Below are 24,905 nucleotides of genomic sequence, written 5' to 3'. Positions count from 1 at the left end.
TTCATCACCTGTCTACATTCATTTCCTCTCAAGTGTCTACTCTGCCGTTACTTTCAACCAATACTCTGGAAATATATATTCCATATTTCTGATCGTCAATATTATTGTATTGTCATTAGTAGCTTTATTCAGTGCAGAATCTTGCATTAGCTTTGTCAAAGATTCAAAATTCTCGCATTCGTTTTAACTGGTTATGCCTTTAAATAAGACAGCAAGCTTGATGACCCTAAAACTTTTATATAATGTTCACGACTTGTTTCTGCTAGCTGTAGTTTCAACTCATGTTGAAGCCCACAGGTAAAACAGATTTAATTAGTAAATCCTTGTTGTATTAATTAGCTGTGGAAATGACTTTGAATTTATTTCTTTTTTCCCGTAAAAGAGAGACATAACCATCAATTAAAGAACTAAAATTTAAATGCAGTTCACACACTTTTTCAACCAAGGGATGCCGCAAATAACTGCCATGAATTACCCGTGAATCCTTGAACAGAAGCAGCACAAAACATAAACCCGCACATGAAGTTGAATAAAAAGTCCAAAAAATGTAAAAATCATGATTAATACGAGTTGGGTTCGTAGAGGACACGTGTACGTGTCGGCTGCCCTGACAACATATCAGCCCAACCAGAGCCAGTAACATGAAAGAATTGCCTCCCTTGGTTCTCCCAACAAAAATTTAGTACTACTGGTAGATTTCCAATATAAAAAATATTTCCCCTACTCTTTCTGGTTATTTAAACCCAAGGTGGCGGCTCATTTGTCTTCACTCTTCCTCCGAAAATGGGCAGGGCAACCAGTTCTTCTTCATCTTCAATCGAGAGCAGCAACCACTTTGCTTTCTCAAACACTGGCGCTTCTTCTTCCTCGCAGAGGGACCTCAGCACTGATCTCAGGCTTGGTCTTAGCATTTCAACCTCTCCTTCTTATGGAAGGTGTTTATTCCGTCACAATCCTTTCCTTTTGTTTTTTTATCTCTCAGTGGTACTTGTTCTGGATTAATGGGTAAATTATTACATGTATATATCAGGGAGCAACAATCGGATTGGCCACCAATCAAGCCTCTGCTAGGGCAGGCGCTTGCGGAAGATGAAAATGAGTGCAACAGTGCAACTTTCTTTGTTAAGGTTTACATGGAAGGGATTCCTATTGGCAGAAAACTAGACCTGTTGGCTCACGAGAGTTACTATGACCTGATAAAGACTCTTGAACAAATGTTCAACGCAAACATTATCTGTTAAGTTTCCGTCTTTGGTGTTTGATTTCCTTTTACCTTTCTCTTCTTCTGATCTTTGTGAACAAAAATATTGACAAATCGAGAGTGATGTTTTTGATATGCAGGGGCTGAGGCTGAGGTGGATGCAGATCATTATGAGAAATATCATGTGCTAACATATGAAGACAAGGAAGGGGATTGGATGATGGTTGGTGATGTTCCTTGGGAGTAAGTAAACCAGTTTCTCCATTCAAAACATTCCCATATTTTCCAAATTCAATTTATGTACCAAACCTGAATCTGTTCTTCTAATGCTTTCTGTGTAGGATGTTCTTGTCAGCTGTGAGGAGATTGAAGATCACAAAGTGCTGAATTTTGATATAAAATCTTTCTGTTTTTTCTCTTTTCTCTTGCTGTCTTTTGTGGAGTGGAAATCAATAGGTAGCTAGGCAGAAAATATAGGTTGGGATATGTTTAGGATTTCGAATGTACATTCGCATACTAAAATGATAGTAACAAGCATCAGTTTTGCCTTTGGGCTGTAAATCTTTTGCGCAAGATTGTGATGCTTTCTTTTTTATTTTGTTTCCAAAGCACCCTCATAGATTCAATTTACAGTGAATGGAAGCCTGTCCATTTTCCTACAGTTTGGTGGCAAACAAAAAACGAGAAGTACATATTAAGCCAACCAAAGAGGAAAAAAAAAACAAAATACCAGTAATAAAATGTGATTGAATATTTATTCAATCAAACGGAAGTAGCTTGAACATTCAAAAGAAAATTTTGCAAATTCTAAATGAACAAAAACAGAAAATTATATCGTCTTATTAATGTTTTAATCACAGTAATAACATTTTGTCACTTGTTCCTAGCCCAAGATCGAACCCGCAGCCCATTTAGAACCAATAGCCAAGTGAGGGCCAACACGATCGGACTGCTGGCTGCAGGTTTGGACCTATAGAGATTGCAGGTTTTAAATGTGAGGTTAGATGGGCCCAACAAATCAATTAATGCTTTGAAATACTGTCTTGTCGGTTCCTACTATTTCCTGATGCTCTGATTATGTTGAGAGGACTGGCTGTGTTTTGGTTTGTGATCCCAATCCTTTCGAGACATGAAAATTAAACCCATTGTAACGTTATTTCTCCATAACAAAACTAAATATGTCTGCCTAGGCTTCTTCTTTAAAGCAACAATGCAGCATTTGTACAGCTTGATAAACAAACTCAAATAGTCCTGGCAGATTGGAAATGAAAGAGATTTGTATGGACAAAACTTGGATTATTTTTTGAAAATGCATTGTTTTAATCTAGCTAACTTCCAAAGGGAGACTTTTCAAAAAAAAAAAATTCCAAAGGGAGGGAGAAGGAGACAGAACCAAATTCCTTTCTCCTGACTTTTACAAGCCCCGTTTACAAAGGGCAGTTGATTTTCCTTCTAAAGTGGGGATGGAAAGCAAAGTATTCTTTGGCAGAGTACCTCGAATGATTTCTAGTGTGATTTGGAAGCTCAAGTGCTGTATATGTCAACTTTATTCTTTTCTCTTTCTCACTTGTGTAGCAATCGAGATATCTAGAACCAGAGCAAGAGTTTTCCCAAATAATCCATTTTCAAGTGCTCTGGAACTTCAGGAAGGCATGCAATATTAATTTCCGTAATTGGGGGGCATTCTGTAAAACACGTACGAAAGCGATCGGCTTGATGCCCACAAAGGCTAAAGTATAGAACCAGGCATGCATCTTGTACAAGCACAAGATGGTTAAATCAATTGACCTTAATCAACCAAGTCAAGCTAAAATTTGTATCACCTATGGTAAGCATTAACATGAAATAAGCATCGTGACAATAGCTTGCGGATGTCACCCCTGAACTCAGCAATCCCATCCCATTCACGCTGTCCAGCCTGGTCCTGGATACTCAAGACCAACCACTCGTTAATTTGATTCCGTCTATTGGAATTTGATTACAAAAAAAAGGCAGCAGCAAACAGAAAATCAGCATAGCGTTTTGGATACTATAAAAGTAAGTAGACGACAGCGTCTTCGTAAACAATCACTGGTTCAAGCATATATAGGCCGATCAACATGTGTTGCCTGAAATTATGGCGATGCCTTTGCTGCGGAAGTGCATGCAAGAAAGAGAAGAAAACAGATTGCCTTGACGTGATCCTAGCAATCCTGCTGCCTCCAGCTATGATATATAGAAAGGAAGGCTTCTCGGTAACTAGTCTCTCCTTTTATTCCCACATTTCTTTTAAACTTAATGAATTCATTCATTAATTACAAGATATTTAGGCTGGCACCTATATATTCATCTAGCTGTATTAAGTCGAGAAAAACGAGTAATCTTGCTGCCTCCATTTGCTTTTGAGTTGCAGTGCAATTTCTGGATATCTGTAATTCTGACGGTGACAGGGTACGTGCCGGGAAGCGTCCACGCTGTGATCGTCATATCTTCGAATTGAGCTTTATAACCTTATTTATTGAACTGTAAAAGATTACGTACTTGAAGAAGGGTTTCCTCCGTTTTCTTGTATGTCTTGCTGAATCTTTTCTCCATATTTTGTATAAACGGCATGGGCTGTTGGCCGGACAACGGCATTATTCGTGCCAGGAAGCGTCTACCCGCGGGTGATATTGTTGCAAACAAGGAATCAACTGAACAAGATAAACTTTAATTTTGACTATGAATGTAATGTTTGGGTGAATGAATCCTGTGTTCTTGAATGCCTCAAACAAGAATAAAGGTCGCTTCTTGTTCTTGTTTGAAAAATTTTGGCTTACTTTTCATTCACTTTCCTGATTATTACTTTAGTGAAAAATGATTAGTCGCTGTACCAATAATGACTAGTACTTATGTTTAACAGAAGATAAAATTGGCAGCCCTCATTCAGTTAGGACAGACTCAATTTTTTTTAAAATGGAATCATTAGGATAATATTCAGAAATTTTTTTTTTCAATCTAAAATCTGTTGGGAGAGTATTTAAATTAAATTCAATACGACTTTGCTTAAAAGAATATTATTGAGTATCATTATTAGTAGAATTTTGTTGTTGTTGCCCAAGATTTGAATCTTGTAAAATAATTTCTTTTTTTTTTAAATATCTTTTCATGACTTATTTATTTAAAATTATAAAACTTATTAAAATTAAATAAAATATGATTTTACATAACAAATTATCAGGTTCAATAACTAATCATATGAATTTTCTATTCATTGATCAAAACTAAATATAAACATTCATAAACCACATAAAATTAAATACAAAAATTAAATAATCAAATTATATATCTACAAAATAAATAAAAAAATTAAGACTCACAATTTCAAGATATTATTTGATATGCAATAATGTTTTCTATTATCTAGATTATAATTATAAACCCAAATTATCAAACTAATAAAAAATATTTAGACATGAAGTATTTAAAAATTTAATTTAGATTGAAAATTTCTTATACAATTGAAGTTTAAATGAGTTGCTTTGAGAGATTGAAAAACATAACTAAAGGATTTGAGAAGAGGAAAGACTTGAATTTTTAGACAAGAAAGTAGTTTAGGTTTTGACTTTTGTAATAAAATCTTAAATTATAAATTTTTTTGTGTCTTTGCTTATAGTATTTAAATATTAATACATAAATTACTTTTACTTGGAGTTTTTGACCTCACTTTTTATAAAATTACAAAAAAATAATAAGTTCACTAGTATATTAATAAATTCCCAGATAAATGATACAAAAACTAAAACATTTAAAGAAGTGTGTGACAACACTCTCTCCAATGTGGGTCCGTCCATGCATTTAGCTAAGGATGGCCCATAAGTTCATCTCTAGCTTGTCCTTCCAATAGAGGGAAACGAAAAGTGAAAGAACCAAATTCCTTCTCTCACTATGTAAAGTGTTCATGACCCCCTTTTTGCTTATGATAGACTTGCAATCTACTGCATTGTATAGTAATGAAAAGATAATTGAAAACAGAATATTAATTACTTTTATAACTCAAGTTATCAAGCTCATTCTTTGATGCTAATAATAATTTATAAGAGATGGCAATTAATTAAGAAGAACTAGTTAGGCACTCATTCTTTTCGAATTCCATCACTTTGATTCCATTCTTTAGTATATGATCACCGTGCATACGTCAATGTGCTGAGATCAAAACCGGCCCAAAAAGAAGCTCAGTATTCTTTCAGCCCAATGGGTTAAGTATTTGTCCCCAAGGCTCAAACCTCAGATCTGCTATGATTTATAAGCTTATTTCGACCCAAATTAATCCGACTCCTTGTGCAATTATGCAGTGAGAAGAGAGAAATGAGCTGATGGAGAGTGTAATTTATCATGCAATCTAAGATTATATTGATATTTGCTTGTGTTCTAAATTCAGTAAGGCAATTACCCTTTAACTATTTAGAAATTAAGACTTTCCCAGTGATTCTTGTAGAAGCTGAAAGCATCATATATTCATATAATTTAGCAATAGCAGAAAACAGTCCCAGGCAAAAAGGGGAGCCTAGTTTCTGTGGATGAGAAACACGAGAACAAGTGGGGGAATAGATGCCCCTAAGTACATATTGGAGTCCAGAGCAGACCTGTCTCAATTCAGACAGAATGCAGAGAACAGAATCTAATTCTTCAGCTACACACCATTGAATTGACACTTGGATTGCTTCCTGTTTAATTGTCATTAGTATTATCACTTTTAAACCGACTATTTGGAAGAAAAACTTGATACAAAATGAGCTGGTGAGCACAAGCCTAATTAACATGACCAAGGGGCCCTTATGTTTTCTTCTTGATTCCTTAGTTTACGTTTTGCAAATGTTTGGTCTCATTCGTCACTCTGAGTAGTAACGCAGCCTCTCTTTCCAGTACAATAACTCAATGCCCCCTCCGGCCCAAAGAATTAGCCCTGCTGATCCATTTTCCACCGTACCAACCTCCATTTTCTTTAACCATGAGCATATGTCTAGCGTGCGACTTGGTGGGAGATGCAGGGTGCCTTGACTTAACGTTGGCATTGATCATGCCTCCTCTTGGAGTTTTCAGGAAAAGAGGAACTAAGGTTTGTCACTGTCCACTTCAAATCAACTTAATTTGATCTTCTGCCAACAGCCTCTTGTTTCTTCAGTATATACATTTCTTTCCTTTCTGTCTTTCATCTGTGATCAATACCCTTCATTGAAAAAATAAAAACAGGATTTTTTTGCGAGTATGCAGCTAGCAGCTGCTAATTAAATTCAGACTGAACAAATGAAGGCAACGCCTTGAGGAATGGCAGGATTTTGTTTTAGTTAATGTACTCCCCTTGACAATCGTGCTTCTTTCAGTTTAAAATTCATTTTACTGAAGTTACCTCTAAAGGGTTAAGTATCTTTATGTCCAAGCTAGAGGCTAATATTTCCTGTTTAACGGCATCATATATATTTTATTAAGATGCATAGTCCACATAATCATCCTGTCTCTAAATAACTCTGAAGCTGCTTGCTTAGAGGATTGAACATAATCCTTCAGTTGCTGCAACTATTTATTTCAGTATTAATTCTAATGAATATAGAATCTTCTTCTAAAAACTAGATTTTGTTATGCAAGTGATGAACCTAAGATAGAAAAGAAAGGTTATAAATTTATAATGGCCGTGGGGAAAAGCTATTTGGTGAAGCTAAGTCCTTATTTCTTTTCTGATATTGCAGAGTGAATTCTGGCTCAGTATTTGCCTGACCTTGGCATTGTTCTTGCCAGGAAGCATCTATGCTTTCAACATCGTTACATCCAAGGAAAACAATGGAACAAAATAAATTGTGATTCGGGTATCTCGCATTCTTTCCCCCTGTTTGGCCATCTTTGATTTAATGGAATTTATAGTCTAACTGCTCTGAATTCATTTGCAGTCAATAGATTATGTGTCTAAAGCAGTAACGTAGAGCCCATTCGGCCCCAATTTGAATGGATTTAGAGGCCTAAATTCAATCAGGTGATAGCTGCAGACAAAGGATTTACCAAATCAGTGTCACCTTGTGCTTTGACGTTTTCTTCTTGGAACCGTGCTATTGGCATGTTTAAGCATTAAGATGTTAGAACGTGTATATTCTAAACATCAAATATCACCAGGAATCACGGATAACATGAAACAAAACAGAAAATTCCATTGAGAAGCCTTCGGTCCAAAAGCATTATGATAGAAATTACAATTGCATCACAAGCACTGCCCTATGTATTATTCTAATAACAAGCTCACAAAACTAGGAAACCCTTTAAAACGACTTTTGATTTTCGCAGTCTAGGTTAGGTCCGGTATCAACGTTAAACAACTGAGCATATCTCTGAAAGTATCCAATTCGATCATTTACACGTCCATCGTTGGGTATTCCACACTCAAGGCCACCGTTGATTATGTTTGTCACCAACCCATATCCAGCCGTCCGGTTAGCTGCCAAGTCGGCTTCCGTGGGGACATATTTACCAACCATGACATCGTGGCAAGAGGGTTTTGGCTTCTGCTCGGTCATCCAGAACCAAAGAGCAGTTTTGAATGCAATCAAGGAGTTATTGGCTACTATTTCTGGGTTCCTTAGCCCATCAAAACCCAACGCCTTGCCAGCTGGTCCATAATTGAAATTCCTGTTTAACAATAACGATATAATCAGTTAAAAAGCTTTGCCTTTGAAGTCACTGAAATACGATTTAAGGAGTGCAACGTGTTAGGAAAAGTGTAATATTACCAGGACAGTTGAATGGGTCCTCTTCCTTTGTAGGATTTTCCAGGGTAGCAAGGCCATTGTTTGTTGGTAGAGTCACAGTAGTTGCTTTGAGGACTCACTTCCTCTTTGAAGCACAAACCCCAAGCGTATGGTCCATCGGGTGCAGTAGCCCATCCGCCCGTCGTCTCGTGGGATATTTGAGCAAGAAAAGCTGCGATTTCACGCTTCCGGGTGACTAAATCCCCACTGTTTCCGAATCTTGGAAACCATTTCGTGGCTTGAATAAAGGAGTTGTAAGTGTAGAAATTTCTAGCAGGGCATGCATTATCATCCTTGTGTAGGAATATAGAAGCAAAGAGATCTTCACTGATCAAGTATGAAATGGCTGGGAGTTTTCGAGCTTCAACTCCATTTGATGCAAAGGAGAGGAGAATAGAGCAGAAGATTAATGAGAAGGAGACAAGAGAAGAGGATTCCATAATTGTTTCATGTGTGGGGAAATGATGAAGAGACTCCTATTATTTATACATTCACGTCCTCCTGAAATTGCACACGGCAGGGCCGGTGTTTTTTTATATACGACAAATAAAGTCAGCCATCCGAGTTTTTGACTTGTTATAAACTTCAAAAATCGATCAAGTTTTCTTATATTAGGTAGTAATTTTGGTTTGCTGACCAATGGGGATTGAGAAATATAGATAATTAATATATTTTTTTTAAAAAAAACTCATTTTTGACTAGTCAATCCATTAAGATGATTGTAAGAGTTGACCAGGGCACTGTCATCGGTTGATACAACTAGCCTCATCTCATATATGGTGGCAATGTCGACACCGCGCATATGACTTTCAAAATTTGGAAGTAAATTATAATAAAGAATTTTTTCGGTTTATTATCAATTAAATGTTTATCATAAAAGTTTAAAAGCATAAAATCAAATCCTTACTCTTCTATGAAGAAAACCATTATCAGGATTTAAATTTTATTTATTTTTTACTTAAATTTCGAAACTTTTTGTTATATGAACATTTCAATTTTCAAGTTGCATTTGACATTAAGGGAGAGCTTTACATTGCTTCAGCATCAACTAGGGATTTGTTTGCATCCGTGTAAAAGGTGAGTGCTCGAAGATGTACTTCTGCTAAATGGTAGTAGTAATTGGTAAAGATGGGGTTGGGGACGCATAAGAGCCGTTAAAAAAGGTCCACTATTTCAAGCATTTTTGTAATTTTGACCGGTGATGATGCAATGGAATCAAAGCTTTTATAGTAGTTTGGTGAAAAGTTGACTTGTTAAAAGCCCAAAATGGTTGGATTTATCCGGAATCAGGCGTAAATCAGAGAAGAACAGAGTTCACCCAAGAACCATAAGAGAAAAGCTCCTCTACAGTCTACCCCCTTTCATTATCTACATCAAGGCTCCTCCCTTCTCTTTCCTTCAGTTTATCATTGGTATACATGGATAATTTAGGTAGTTACAGGCCGTATTGAAGCTTTACTGCAGCAAATAATGAACACGAAATCCTAATAAAAAAAAGAGAGAAAAAGAAGTTGTCAACATAATAATTGGACCAAGTCCTAAACATGGTCATCAAACTAATCCCACCAAGGAATTGGACTTTCAAGAATCAGCCCCAGTTGTTCAGTTATGTTCCCACAAGTCCTGCCAACCAGGGCTCAAAGGGGCGGCGGATCTGACTTCTTCATGGATTAATACGTAAAAGCACGTGCCACTAATCAAAGTTTTCCCAACACAGCTCATGTTGAGCTTAATTAGGCCTTTTTCTTTTGTAATGAGAGCCCAAAGTTCTGGTAGAAGAGCGGCCTGCATTCGAAGCTTCTATCTGGGCTGAAAATGGATTACCCCACCAGCAAATAGGACCAGAAAATCGTAAGCCTCTCAAAATATTTCATTCATTCATATTTCCCTCTTGAAACTCCACTATCCCCCGAAGACTAACGAGAGAGCTAGAGGAAAAGAAGCTAGGGAGGTTAGGACTTTTTAAGCTAAACAAAAGTGGTCCTGTCTTTGAAGAGTTAAGACAAAAACAAAATTGGTTTGGAGTAACGAAAGAAAGTTGGTTCCATCTTGACAAAACAGGGGAAACGGCCCATCCCAACCCATCCCATCAAGGAGCATAGTTGAGAGTTTTGAATGGAGTAACGTGGGAGTTAAATTGCCTTTTATAGAGTCATCTCGTCCCCATCAAAGACCATTCTTCAACACTTATTCTAAGCCCAAACAACCCATCTGTCTGCCTTATTGCTTTCTACTAAAATCACTTTCGTTTTCTCTTACCGAACCCTACTTGTGCTGCATGCAATCTCTCAACACCACACAGGCTAATGCAAAAACTAAAGCAGAAAATTTTTTATAACCACGCGCGCCCACATCCTTAATTAGTCTCGTAATTAATGTTTTGCCTTTTTTCTTTTTAGACGTTTTGTTGCTAAAACTTTTCTGATTAGATCAAAACTTAAAAAAAACAGTTCCATTATATATCAAACTTTCAATGGGGTTGTGGTCCCTTTGATTTTCCCATATGAGATGGAGACTTCAAACAGTGGAGAAATGTGTTTTATGTTGAAATTGAAGATGTGCCGACTCTATTTGAAATCGAATTTACAAGTCAAAGAATTAATTGAAATATATATTTACAAAGTAATTTTTATTAATTAAGCATTGATTAATATTGGCTCCATTGAAAGGTGCTACTGGCTGTCCACTCCCTTTGTGGCACGTCTTATTTTGCTCAACTGGATATCAAACATTTATACATGGAACCCAACTAGAATTACGAGGTGCATGTTGCCTTTTTTCCCTTTCTATCTGAAGATTAAAGTAAAGTAATTACACTATCTATCCACCCCATCTATCAGTAAAAACAACATTGATTGACCGTTTTTAATCATATTCTCTACCACTAGATATTTTGCTTTTGCTTTTGTGTTATTCATCTGAAAGAGAATGCCTTTTTTGTTTTCTTTGGGTAATTTACGTGTGAAATGCTTTACTCTAAGCTCAAGCCTAAAGCTGAGCTGAAAAAGATTTTGGAGAGCTAGGTTAGGTGAGTCACAGCCTCATGCAAGTACCCTTTTTCTACACACACAAACAAAATAAGCATGGAAAGGGGGAGAGCGATATTGAAAAAAATTCAATTATTAAAGAACAAATATCTAGAGGGGGCTTCAAAGTCTACAAGCTTGAAAGAAAGTGAAAACCACCCAGCCTTTGATCATCATCTTATGTCCTTATATATAGTTTGCAGTACCTCTCTCCCTCTCCCGAGGTCGCTCCCTTTTCAAAGTTGCTAAGAGGAGATTGGCCCATTTGATAGCTAATCCCTTCAAGTTTGGTCCCATGGGAGAGCGTGACTTTTGGGATAAAACAAAGTCAGCCTCTCATTTGCTATGAGAAAACGACAACAAAACCTAAAACAGAAGGAAAAGGAAAAGCATCTCTTTGTCAGCTTCCATCACTTTGGTTGAGTTCTACACGGAACAAACCCTTGAGCATATAACTATTTCTCCCCCTCTTTTCCCACACTGAAAACCTTTCCATTAATTAAATATACTAATAACTAGAATAATCCATATATATAAAAAGTTTGTACGTGCAACCTAGCTGATTAGCTAGCTTGAGGACTCCTCACTTCTTTTCTTTTTCCAGGCACTTTATCACCAGCATCATGGTTCTTTTTGTCTTTTGGCCAATTATAAACTATTTCTAGAGATCAAGAACTAGGCATATATATCAAGGATTGCTATAAACAGAAATTCGGAAATGAAAGTGCAACAAATATTTTTGTATAATTAATTATTAATTTCCCTTTTTTAAATAAACAAACATGTGATGAAATTGTAGTTTTGGTTCGTGTATAGATAAATACATAATGCTATTGCTTTGGGTTACAAAGAAAAGAAAACCCAAGAACAATTCTCAGCATGAATCGGGGATGAAATTAAGATACCAATGATATATATGAACATGTATAGTTTTAGTGTAGTGTCTAGAATCTAGATATGTAAACGTCATGCGAACGTAGGTTGACCTAAGTTTTGAGGCGAAAGGCCAAAACACAACTGTAGGGTGCGGGCGGCTGTTCGTCTATTCTAGACTCTAGAGTGTGTTTGCGGTTCTTACTTTGTAAGGAGCTGTCAACGTGAGTAATACCCCTCGCTACCATTTTGTAAGTTTTTTTTTTGTCAAAAAAAACTTAACTTTACTTATTATTTTAAAAATATTATATAAAATTTATATATGAAATGTTAGTAAAAAATAAATATAATGAGACAAAAGAAACAGCTAGTGTTAATCTACACGGGAAGCCCGATTTTATCATTCTTTTTTTTTTTTGTTGGTTGGGGAAGAAGAGCCGAGAGGGCGGCGGCCGAACGCGTGGGCTAAGGTGGTTCCGTCATCCTGGGTTATCACTTATTTGTACTTATTTGGTTATTCTAGCCGCTCCCACGCGGCTTTGGCTGTGCTTTCAGTGCCAGCCAGCTACAAGAGCTAGCCGCTCCACCATTAATGTGCTTGCTTGGCTTCAATTTTCTTTTGTTTTTCTCTTTGATGTTTTGACTCAAAACCAGAAAGCTAGTAAACCCACGATGAATCATGCATGTGACTTCCCCTACCTTCACGACCCCATTATTAGGACATATTCCTTGAATCTTTTTTCCCAGTTACCAACTACAATCTAGATGCCTAACTAGCCACCATATGAACCCATATAAGACGGCTACATTATTATATAAAAATATAAATTAAAAATTGGGTTTCCAACTGTTTTCTGAAATTTAAAATCTTGCTTCAGCTACTGAATTTGATGTTCATCACAAAAAATGATGAAAACTGGAGATTTCTTTTGGATGCTAGTAATAACTACTGCGTATCACACATGATCCGAGATGATCAGTAATTGCTTGACAGATAATAATTAACCACTTGATTGATGTAAGCTGATGTGTTGGTTTCTTGATGATTGCCGAAAAGATTTGTCCCTTTTGATTACTATTTTTAACGGAAGGATTATTAATCGTTTATCTCACCCCCTTGTATGTGTGAATGAAAACTCTGGGGACTTCGTAAAGAATTTCGTCAGCTTAATTTCTCTGTCTCCCTTTTGGTTGGAAAAAGTTAACAGCGCTTTTGAACGATCCAGATTTAATTACATATAGAATTAAACAAATAAAAAGGTTGCTTTCAATTAAAACTCCAGGAAGGAAACAGAGAAAAGCCCTCATTCAACATCAGCATGCAGCTGGGCGTGTAGACGAAAAGATCGAGTTGGTAGGCACGACGTAATCAGGGATGAATACTTCCAGGTTTGAAAGGCCTACAATTTCAAAATAATGGACAAAGAAAGAAGAATAGGAGATTACCCTTTTAAATTTGTTTAGTTTATCATTGACTTGAAAGATATCCTTCACATGGAAATCAACATTTATATTAATTAGATCTAGGTCTTGTGATTGTGTAAAGCTGGAGACAATATGATCATTCTCAATACTTGTATATATTTTTTTATATATAAAACAAAAGAGAGGGACCTTCCAGCTGTAGTTCTCACAATCAATGGGGCATCTTTCTACCATTGACCAAACTTTTCCACATATTGACTAATTAAACTGAGATTTTTGTATATAAAAATATGGTGTTGATTACATGATATCTACGTTGACAACAACATTTTAAAACTGGAAGAGGTGGTGTGTATATATATACAGAGTGCAGTAATTTTTCTTTTATTTTGAAGACAAAATTAGAAATTTAATTATGATTCATGTGTTATTAATCTTTATGTTTTCAAAAAAGAAAAGCAAATATAGCATAAAGCTCTAAAAGAGGGGAAGCTAATATCCTGATTCAAATGCTATAAGATTCTCAAACGAAAACTAGCTAAATGGTAGTAGCAATTAGCAGCTGGAAATTCAACTACTTGAAAAATGTCTTGGAAAATTTGAGGTTAATCCATGGCATGGATGGGAGAAAGGAGAATCGAATAGGGTTAAAATAATTGGTATTGATTCCCCACTTATGTTGGTTGAAGAACTGAATACGGTTTATTCATTAACCTTACAATATTTCATGTTTTATAATCAATAGGAAACTTAAATTCAAGTTTAATACACACAGGTAAGGTAATTATCAACAAAAGTGACAGAATTATTTTTTATCCTGTATATTTATATGTGTATATATATAAGTATTATTGAAATTAAATAGCTTGCCAGAATTTCTTTTATCAAAGAAAATAGTTCCATCTCTATCAAAGGAGAAATATTTAATGAACTCTTTCTACCCAATTTCCTCATTAGGTGAGTGAATGGTCTATTTTCTGGCCACTAGGAAAACATAGCTTCAAGACCAGGCATTTTACCACCAACTTTCAGTATACTCCAAATGAGAAATACCATTTTTTCTTTCATTTTCCCAATCTACAAGCAATTAGTTTGTAGAAATTTAGTACCATAATAAGGTATTGTTTTATAATTCAATTTCCTCCAATAACGATACATAGTTTCTCTAGTAATTTAATGTTACCTAAATTAATTATTAATCATAATTTGGAAGCACCTTACTCCAAACAATGCACATTTTGTGATAGCATGGTTAGAACTCGGAAATTTTTGTGCACAATCACTGCAAGAATTTTTAAGTTTTTGGCAACGATTTAATTTTCTTCGAAGCTTATTAAAAGCGACACCATTTATTTGTCTAATCCTGGTCTCTTATTTATCTTCATTATTTTTTATATAATTATTTATCATCTAATATTTGATTTTTTTAATTCTGTATATATATTTTTAAAAATAGTTTTATTGAAGCGCGATTTTTATAGAATCTAAAATTGTTGAAACAAGTAATCATTTATTTGGTTGTCGAGAAAATGAGAGAAGCTTCATTTAATTTTTTTAAAATTTAATTATACATCATAAAATTTTAATGAATTTTCAATTACATTCTCTTTTTTTTTTTTCACATACTTCCCTCCAAATGACTTAAACAGTCGTGGTTTTAAGTATTTCACTTTCGACCGCGATTTCAAAATCAGTGTGATCTAAACCTAAAACCACAGGATTGGGTGCTACTTTTAATTTTTTTTTTTTTAATTGGATGAGGGGTGAAGCTGCTACTTTTAAGTTGTGTCTTTGGTTATGACGACGACAAAAGACATTTTCAGCCGCCACATTTAACGTTGCCTAAGGTAGGATTTCTTGTGGTGAATATTAACTTGAAAGAAAAACAATAGATTCCACTTAGCAATGCTTAAAAAAAAAAAAAAGACTACTTCCTACCACGTTTCAATTTTTTTTTTTTTTGTTTTTGAACTTGTCAATCAATGTGTTTTATGGAAATATATATATGTAAAAGACTTGAGAAGTTGAATCACATTGATTGCTGATGAATAAAAAAAGTTCAACTATTCGTTTTTATAATAGCTATTATAATTATTGGAATACAATTGTCATGCGTATGCACATTAATATATTTTTAGTCAATCTATTATATTTATATATTGTAATGTTAACCAAAGTCAATATAAAATTTAGGTACCGTGTACACATAAATGAATTCTTTGGAAGATTGATTGAGATTATAGTCTAGGTAGCATTATCCAAGTGATACAAAATGATGTGTATGTATATAAAATATAATTTGAAAATTCTCTTTATATCGTTTGAAAATTTTTATTTTCATCTTCTCATACGTATTAGGGACTTATTCCAAAAAGATTGAGATTGCTTTCTAACTCACGTTTATCGTGAAGCCAATCAGTGTGCTGATCTGATGGTCACGCACCGTGGAAGCTTACAACTTAATTTACATATTTTTGATTTCCCACCATCTTATGTTAGTTCTTGTCTTTTAACAGACACGTTAGACGTTTCATGACCTTGAATGATGTAATTGATTATTTAGTATTTCCCCTTTATAAAAAAAAATTTATTCTAACACTTGTCTCAATAGATGTCACATATTATTGTGGGATGTTCACGAGTAGGCTTGTTTATTTCGTTGGCTTGTTGAATACATCAGGGCACCTATTTTGATCTTAAAGGACATTTTTAGTTAGTTTCTTCATTTTCTGGCTTGGTTATGCATTTCTACCCTCTTAAAAGGGTAGATTTTGTATCTATTATTTTCTAATGAAAATTTCAATTATGTTTTTCCAAAAAGAAAAAGATATCATATACTTTTTTATTTAAAGAATTGAATTTGAAACCCTCTTATTCAAACAAGAGAGAATGGTTTGTTTTAATTTTATAGTAAGATTTATTATGCCAATTTCAAAATAAAAAGCTAACAATCAAGCATGCATCCACTTGGAAAGAGACACAGACTCAAAGAGTACTATTTGGAATATGCCGACTTCTAGAGTTATAGGCAAGCACCCCCACTTTCTACTACGTTCACGCGTTTAATTAAATTTCATTAATTTTTTTTGAAAATAGAAAAACGAGATTCGAATTTTATTTTTTAAACAAAAATATCATACACCAATTAATGAAACAAATGCTCAAGTGTTTAAATTTCATTAACTTTTTTATAAAATTTGCAAGTAAATAAACACAGTTATCACTGTCATTTAAACTTCTACTACGTAAGTATACGTATCAAATAAATAGTATATAAGCAAGCAAAGTATCGATCCAACGAAAAATTGATCTAAAATTTTACTAAGTATTAAAATTAGAACAATTTAATCTTATCCAAACAATCAAATTCAAATAACTAAATTAATTAACTAAAACTAATTAACCAAAATTTATACTAAAAAGAGAAATCGAAGCAACAAGATAATTGGGTAAAAATCAAATCAAACAAGCCTGGGATTATAGTATCCTCACATTTTATCTAAATCTTAACTCTCTTCCTTAAATTATTTTAATGGGTTAAATTGCTAACCTAGAGTTCTCAATTATTTATAAGGGTCTCTTGACTTATCTTATAAAAATATTTATTTTAACCAAAACACTATATCCCTATGTGAATTGAAATTAAAACAGACTCATTAAGTTCAGGTTCTAATCTAGTTACATAAAGCTTATAGGTATATCCTTATACTATACGCAAATTAATTAATATGATCATATGCTATCTTAATTTTAATTTACAATAAACTCTATTTTCCAAGTTTGTTTAGGTTCCTAAATCAATTTAATTGGTGATCAAGCAATTAAAAGCATTAAGAACAAATTATAATAAACAATTCAAATCCCATTATAGATAACCAATAAAGAGATTAAAAATTTAGATTACATGTGAGTTCAATTACAATCCTAGAAAAATAGTTTAGCTCATAATATCTAATAAAAATTTCATCCAAAGAAAATTAGCGATTAATCCAAATCAAAGAAAATAAGAAAAACACAAAAGTAGAGAGAGAAAACTAATAGTTGAAGCTTTGTGACCTCAATTAACCCTCCAATTCTCTTACTTTCTTGCTTTGTTCTTGGCTTCTTTTCTCAAGAGAAATTGCTTGCTCCTTCATCTTAAAATCTCTGAAAAATGTCTCTTAAATAGGGTTTAAATAACCTAATTTCCAAAATCTAGTCAACTTTTTTTTTTTGAAAAATAGCCCAACTCTGCGACGCTACTTCTTCAGTGCTACGACGTTGAGCTCTTTGAAAAATTGTATGTGTGCTTCCTTTTATCAACGCTGCAGCCTTGTTCTCTCAATGTTATGGCGGTCTATCAAGTTCAAACATGAGTTTCACCCTAATATGATCAGAACTAGGCAAAGTAGTAAACATAAAAGTTTTAGCCATATCTCTTAGCTTTCCAATGGATCAAGAATTACATCAATTGGACTTCTAGATTGAAAGGTATACTCCAAATACTGGATCATATTCAGTCCATAGGTACTGCTACAGTGCTTGGACTTAGACAAATATTTTGACCACGATCCGATCAGAACGAAACATAGACGAATGAAGCCATCACCATACTTGCACTAATTTTTATCAAATGAGTTTTTTTCATCAAATTTTCTACAAAAGCAATAAGAAAAATTAACAATAACTACTCTTAAAGTAATTTAAAATAAAATAACATTAAATTTAACTAAAATAACTTAAATTAATCACTTAACAAGTAATCAAACTTAAACTATAAAAATACTTAAAATGTTAAAATTCGCATCTAAAATATAAAAAATCTAACTATTTAAGTTCCTAAAATGTGTCGAAATAACTCTATATTATAGAGTTATTATCAATGACTCTTTTTTTTTTGTGCATGGAGGGAGAATATAGGACAAACTTTTGTGTACCTATGGAGGGTTATGAGTTTCAAGTAACCCCATTTATCAATGACTTAATTCATGACTTGTAAAAAAAAAGGTTCTTTCTTTCTCTCGTTTTTTTCTTTAATAGACTTGGAGGAAAGAAAAAGTATTGTAGTAAAGTTTGCAGTTACAATAAATGGACTTTATTTATGGCAAAGAGGAATGATGCTGAGCAAGCAAAAGCAAAGAAGTTTTGCTACGGTATTAGATTAAGGAACTTCTAGAATCTTGACTGATTACGGTACCCCAACAATTCAGTCTTAAAGAGATGAGCTCTTTGATCGAAATTGTGGAAAGAAGTCAGAAACCACACCTCAGATATGTGGGAAAAAAGAATAACTTGGTAGCTATAGCTAGGACCATTTTTGCACATAATTTGGTCTTCCATTGGAATCAACTCAAGGATGACTAAGTAGATGTCAAAAGTTTCTGCTCAGCATGATTCTTTTTTTTTCCTTTCTTTCTTGGCCATTTCCCATATCGACATTCATTGCATAATTAGCAGACTAATTAAACTCGACTAATTAACTTTCATTTCTTTAGGTTTATCATGTCTTTGGAAGAATCTATTATTTCTAGGGGCGACTAACCCTTACCACGGGCAATTTGTACAAGATAATTGCATGAAGGGAGGGGAGGTAATATATCCATTTGTGGTGACACATGTCTATTTGAAGTTGATTGATACCGAAGAGCAATAATTCAGTTGTACAATTATGCTAGGGGTCCTGCTGTTAACTAATTCTTTTTCATTATGGGTGTTCAACCCTTTTAATTGATTTTGATTGGCCTAATATTAAGTTTCACCCACTCTTTTTTCTTTTTCTTCATCTCTTGTTTCCCCTTTCTCATATATATGATATTTCCATGATGAGGAGTTTCTTTGATCTCCCATAGTCCTTTTTCACTTTTTTTTAAAAAAAAAACTCATATATCATATTCATTTGACCAATATAAAAATAAATAAATTTAAAGTACACGAAATTTAATTTATTTTATGTTCACATCAATTATCATATAAATAGATAACTAAAATTTATATATCAACAAAAGGGATTGATATATGTAAAAAAATGTGCTTAAAAATAGAAGCACCGATAAACCAATACTAATAATATTCTAGGATAATGAAAGGGATATATATAAATGGGGTAATTAGACTAAGATTAAAAGTTGCAAAGAAATTCAATGGGACCAAAACGTAGGTGGTTGAGTGCATGTAGGGCAGCAAGGAGCCGAGCTAGCCAGGTGAGCCAGCATCCGGGGGAGGGATCCAAAAAATGACGTGGGGGGCCTGGCTTCATAAGTCAAGTGGGATTAGGTATCCTCCCCTAGGTGGACCCCTCCCCTTGTTTCCTCATTCTTTCTTTTTTTTTTTATCCCTAACCACCGTCAGATAGAGCCGTGCCGTCAACTTCGTTGACCTCGAGAAGACGCCCCCACGTGGACCGCCCGTACCTTATCTCTCTCTTTTACACTAAAAACGCGAAGTACCTCTATCCTCCGTTATCTTTAACGCCATTCCGTCTCACCGCCCTCACCCATCGTTTCACTCCTTGCTTAGTCCTACCTCAACCAGAATTTGCCACGTCGCCCTCTACATCAACTGTTACGTCATATCTTCCGCGAGAAAAACGGCTGGTCTTCGCTTACTCTTTCTCTCTAATAAGCCCTTTCTTTTATTTTTTAATCTTTTTTGGACCACCCCTAAAGCTAAGTCATTTCTCTCTTCTTTTTTCTCTGGCATTCTTAGTGATTTATTATATAACTACTACAGTGAAAAGACTCTTTCTTCTTGTTGAAAGCTTGAAAAGGCTCCATAACTACTCCTCCTCTCTTCTCTCTCTCTCTCTTTCTCCTTTTTTTTTCTTCTTTCTTTCTCCTTTAGTCATGGAGAAGCAGCACCGTCGAGAATTGAAGTTCTTGCGCTCTGGTGACTTCCTCCGGCCGAATTCTGGTGTGCCTGATCGTACGCTTGATGATTCTAGTGATCATGTTAAGCCAACCATCAAGGAAATGGATTTCTTTTCTACTAACAGTCAACCACATGATCCTCTTCAAGAGAGCAAGATTAATAATGGGTCATCTTCCTTGTTTGATTCCGGTGTAAACGTAAGGTTTTGGATTATTATTAATTTTTTTATTATGTTTATATATTCATTGAACCTATCGTGTGATATGGAAATACTAATTGGAATTATTATGGAAATTTGAGTTTACTTCTCATTGACTAAAATTTTGTTGTTCAGACTGGATTAAATCTTCTCAGTTCAAGCCCGAGAGTTTCAAGGACAACTAATGAAGAGACACCCAATTCTGAAGTGAGTTTTCCGAAGAGAAAATTTTACATGAAAAACGTTTTACCATGTAAATGTTTTCATTTCTTTTTTATTTGTGAGCTTAAACTTATTAATGGAAAATTGGGTTTTCAGATGAGGGCTCTTAGAATCGAGTTACAAAGGTTACACGAAGAGAATCGGAGACTGAGAAGCATGTTGGATCAGATTACCAAAAACTACAACGAACTACAAGGTCAACTGTTCATGGCGGTGCAAAAACAGGCACATGGAAATCAAGGAGAACAGGTGAATTTAAGTTTGATTAAGTTACCATAAGGTCAAGCACACCAGATTCGAATATATACATCAGTTTGCTAGGTGATTCCTGTGGTTTAAATTAGAGTAAGAGGGTTTTAATTATCCATTAAAATTTAACTGTATGATATGGATATTGGATGTATCTTTTTTTTAATGCGTAAAAAATTGGCTAACGTGCTTCACTAGAATTGGAAAGTGTGCTCTCCTGATCCCGTATCATCTTTTTTTCAATATCTTATTCGTAATATATCTTTGCTAATCTCAGTTTTCGCCTTATTTTTATGCAAAACCACATTGAAGTTTGGACTCCTTCCTATCTTCAAAAAGAAATTTTCAGTAAATTTCATACACAGTTATTCGATCGCCAATCTATATGATTCACCGTGTGCCTGCAATGGTCCTTGTAAATGATAATAGAGTAAAGCCTACTGTAGAATAGGAGGCGTTTGCTCAGCTAGTTGCCTATTTAGGCTTATTTGCACCCCCTCGTGTGCACTTTGGACAACCTAAAAGGATCTTTTTCTCTTGCTTCAAAGCAGGTTAAAAGACCCGCCATGATTCTTTGAGAAAAATAACCTATGTATCTATGTACTTTCACTGTTTCTCTCATTTTACAAGTTTACGTTAAACCAGTTAGAGGGCTGAGTGAGATAATCTGGGGATTAGCATAAAGAGTAGTACCATAAACATTTTGCCGTTTGATATTTAGAGGTAATGAAGATTGGTTGATAATTAAGCCCATCGCTTTTTTCTTCTCTCTCTGAGGAATATCACGATCCAAGGTTAAGACTAATCAAATGGTTGGTTTTCAAACAGAAGGGTGCAGTTAATGGCATGTCAAGTCTCACAGAGTCAGTCCAACAATTCATGGACCCACGACCATCGGCTGCCTTGGATGTCAATGCACCTTCGGCATCTGACGACAAGACGCAGGAATTGTCAGTATCCCCAGTAAACACTATGGAAGTCGTGTCAAAGGAACGCGACCATCAAATGACTCAAATTCCAGGAAAGCACGTTTCTGTTGAAGATGGTACTGATCGAACGTCCCAAAGCTGGGGGTCGCCCAAGAGTCCAAAGGTAGAACAGTCAAAGAATGAAGAGCAAGTCTCTGAAGTACCTTTCAGGAAGGCCAGGGTGTCGGTTCGAGCGAGATCAGAAGCTCCCTTGGTAAGGACTATTTTGCAACTGTACAATTTTAATTCCTCATTTATGTGAAAAAACTTTGAAGAATATGTCGAAATTAACGATGGATCTTATTTTTCTTTGGCGCAGATAAGCGATGGATGTCAATGGAGGAAGTATGGTCAAAAGATGGCCAAGGGAAACCCTTGTCCACGCGCCTACTACCGTTGCACCATGGCTGTTGGCTGCCCAGTCCGTAAGCAGGTACTTGTCTTTTTCTTCTAGTTAATATTTTTTATTTTGGGAATAAGAAGAGAGTAAAATGGGCTCGATTATTCTGAAAAACCTTCAACTACTTAAACCTTAACGTCCTTTTAACACTTCCAACTACTTAAACTTACCTTATTTTCTGACAGGTGCAAAGATGCGCTGAGGATAAAAGCATTCTCATAACAACATATGAAGGAAATCACAATCACCCTCTTCCACCAGCAGCCACAGCTATGGCTAACACTACGTCAGCTGCAGCAGCCATGCTACTATCAGGTTCAACCACAAGCAAGGATGGCCTATCGAGTTCGGGCTACTTCCCTTCCTTACCTTATGGATCAACAATGGCCACCCTGTCTGCCTCTGCGCCGTTTCCCACCATAACCCTTGACTTAACTCAAGGCCCAAATGCTGTTCCATTCTTCCGTCCCCCGCCTTCCACAGCTACATTTCCATTACCGTTGCAAGGCTATCCGCAGCTTTTAGGGCACTCTATGTTCTCTCCTACCAAGTTATCTGCATTGCCTGTAACGCAGTTAGGGCAACGTCCTGCTTCTATGGTTGACACAGTTACAGCAGCCATTGCTTCTGATCCGAATTTCACCGCAGCCTTAGCTGCAGCTATTTCGACAATTATGGGAGCACCACCGAGCAACAGTGGAAACACTATTAACAATGGTGGGAATAGCAATGCCTCCAATAGGGTGCCTGGTCTTCCAGGATCACCACAGCTTCCACAGTCTTGCACCACTTTCTCTACTAACTAGCTAGGGTGATAAGCACTTTTGGGTCTTCGCATTCTCAGGTTATTTATCACTTTTTTGCATAACCTTTTGCTTGGTAAGTAGACAGTTTGAGAGAAGAACCCATCTTTTTTATGATCAGAGCAGTAGAATATATGGAGCAAGCTTTGACGTGCACGTAGATGTTGTTACACCTGATCCGGGTTATATGTAGAAGAATTCATCATAGCGAACTCTTTTGATCAACAACAGTGTACTGATGGTTGGTGGTTCGGGCTTGCAGTTTGGTGTCGCTATAGCCGTAAGAAAAGACTTTCAGAATCTGATCATTACCGCCTTTCCTAATCCAATATTTCTATACTCTTCATTGTAGAGAATTATGATATGTTGTCACATGCAGTGTAAGCATACTGAAAGCTTAGAGTGGGTTGTAAGAACGAATTGGTGGACAAAATTTTTAAGTATTTCTTTTGTTGGAGATGATTTTGCTTTGTACATAATTAAATAAGTATGAAGGGATATACATGTATAGTGAAAGGGATTTATATAACTTTTGCAGAATTATATACTAGCAATTATTTGCTTGAGTTGAAGTTTTTGTTTCCCTTGTTTTAGTTATTGTTTACTGCCATAACTTTAAAACATTCTATACATACTACATATATATATTGCTAGAGGAAGAAGCTTGCTGAACCCCGGCCAATTACTATTTTCTTTTTGGTCACTTGTATGTTCCGGGCACTGTTTTTTTCATCTCTTAATTTGGAGCTTGTTGAGAATTGTAATTTGCTGCTGTTAGTCTATTTCTACCCATAGGAATAGACTTACAGCAGCATTTTTTTGGCTCTCTTGATGGAATGAATATACAAGTTGCTTTTCAAAGGAAAACAAAAAAAACCCTTGACCTAAATCTCTAGTGTGACTAGAATGACCCATCAGCTAGTTAATTAATTTAGGGGCTAATCTCAAGATGCTTTTTAATAAACAAAATATTGATCCTTATTCACTAATTGAAAATAAATAGTCAGCATATTAGGCAATGATTAAGAAAATTTTACTTATTTAAGAAGAAAAAAACGAAATGAAGAAATGCGCGTCCTCCAAGGTGTTTATTAGTTTAGTATAAGACTATAGCAGCCCATTTTTTTTTTCTCGTTTGGTTGGATTAGAAAGTAAGAGAATGAGGAAAATTAACGGAATTAGGTTAAATTTTCCACAAAACTTAACTCAAAATTAACTCAATCCAGAGAGGAGCTTTTTTTTAAAAAAAAAATTACGTCAAGTCTTTTAAGAAATATTCCTCTCTCTCAATCAATCTCCCTCTCATCTCCTTTTTCACTAAAAAAGATTTTAATGTCAAATACATTGTTTCATCTTTTCTTTTCTTTTTTGAGAAATTGAAGCATAATGGTCATATTGCTTATTAGATTAATAAAAATTTAATACTATTACTATTATACAAGTTTGAAAGTTGTTTCATTTCTTTATAGATTTTTTTTATTTTAATATTTAAAATTATATATAAACTCGAAATAAATTTGTTTTTATTAGGTAATTGAAAATAGTATCAATAGCTTTTATGATAAGTTTAATAAATATTGAAGTTTATATAATTTATTCTACCAAATAGATTACCAAATAACTTTTAATTTAATTTTAAAAGTTATTATTTTTTATAAGAATTTCATAATAGTTTTTAAACTAAAAAAATTAAACCAAACAGACTCTTAGTAATCAAACAGAAAAACTAATTCTAATTATAAACTAGAAAGGGATATAGTTTCGGTGCTATGATTTTGGGTTAAGCCTATGTTAAACGGCATTAATTGCTTAGCGGCATAAAGAAGAAAAACTAAATAAATAATACTCCACCTAATTTCTCTACTGTATATGTATTCCACCAAATAAAGAGGGAAGAAAAGGACAAATTAATCCACTTCTTTTGTCTCCCTAGTTCTGTTC

At 34.8% G+C, this 24,905-nt stretch overlaps 3 protein-coding genes and 2 long non-coding RNA genes across 5 annotated transcripts; 4 read left to right on the top strand and 1 right to left on the bottom strand.

Moving 5' to 3' along the window:
• Positions 665–1,796, top strand: LOC18613818 (auxin-responsive protein IAA20). The gene is made up of 4 exons (XM_007051250.2): positions 665–935; positions 1,031–1,236; positions 1,342–1,444; positions 1,543–1,796. Exons 1-4 carry the CDS (start codon positions 784–786, stop codon positions 1,586–1,588), a joined length of 507 nt encoding a protein of 168 aa, XP_007051312.1. The 5' UTR covers positions 665–783; the 3' UTR covers positions 1,589–1,796.
• Positions 3,199–3,998, top strand: LOC18613817. Its single transcript, XR_001927700.1, has 2 exons — positions 3,199–3,435; positions 3,594–3,998. It is a non-coding gene; the product is annotated as an uncharacterized LOC18613817 (long non-coding RNA).
• LOC18613816 lies at positions 5,942–7,368 on the top strand. The gene is made up of 3 exons (XR_001926262.1): positions 5,942–6,278; positions 6,907–7,023; positions 7,105–7,368. It is a non-coding gene; the product is annotated as an uncharacterized LOC18613816 (long non-coding RNA).
• Positions 7,337–8,454, bottom strand: LOC18613815 (chitinase 10). Its single transcript, XM_007051247.2, has 2 exons — positions 7,936–8,454; positions 7,337–7,834 (listed from the first exon to the last, which is right to left on the bottom strand). The coding sequence occupies exons 1-2, from the start codon at positions 8,391–8,393 to the stop codon at positions 7,468–7,470; spliced, it is 825 nt and encodes a 274-aa protein (XP_007051309.2). The 5' UTR covers positions 8,394–8,454; the 3' UTR covers positions 7,337–7,467.
• Positions 19,929–23,536, top strand: LOC18613814 (probable WRKY transcription factor 47). Its single transcript, XM_018114335.1, has 6 exons — positions 19,929–20,320; positions 20,458–20,529; positions 20,641–20,793; positions 21,622–21,975; positions 22,081–22,194; positions 22,347–23,536. Exons 1-6 carry the CDS (start codon positions 20,099–20,101, stop codon positions 22,965–22,967), a joined length of 1,536 nt encoding a protein of 511 aa, XP_017969824.1. The 5' UTR covers positions 19,929–20,098; the 3' UTR covers positions 22,968–23,536.

This window comes from Theobroma cacao, chromosome 1 (genome assembly GCF_000208745.1).
Source record: "Theobroma cacao cultivar B97-61/B2 chromosome 1, Criollo_cocoa_genome_V2, whole genome shotgun sequence".
Lineage (NCBI taxonomy): Eukaryota > Viridiplantae > Streptophyta > Magnoliopsida > Malvales > Malvaceae > Theobroma > Theobroma cacao.
Note: the sequence above shows the minus strand (reverse complement) of the source record. Positions and strands in the feature narration are given on the sequence as shown.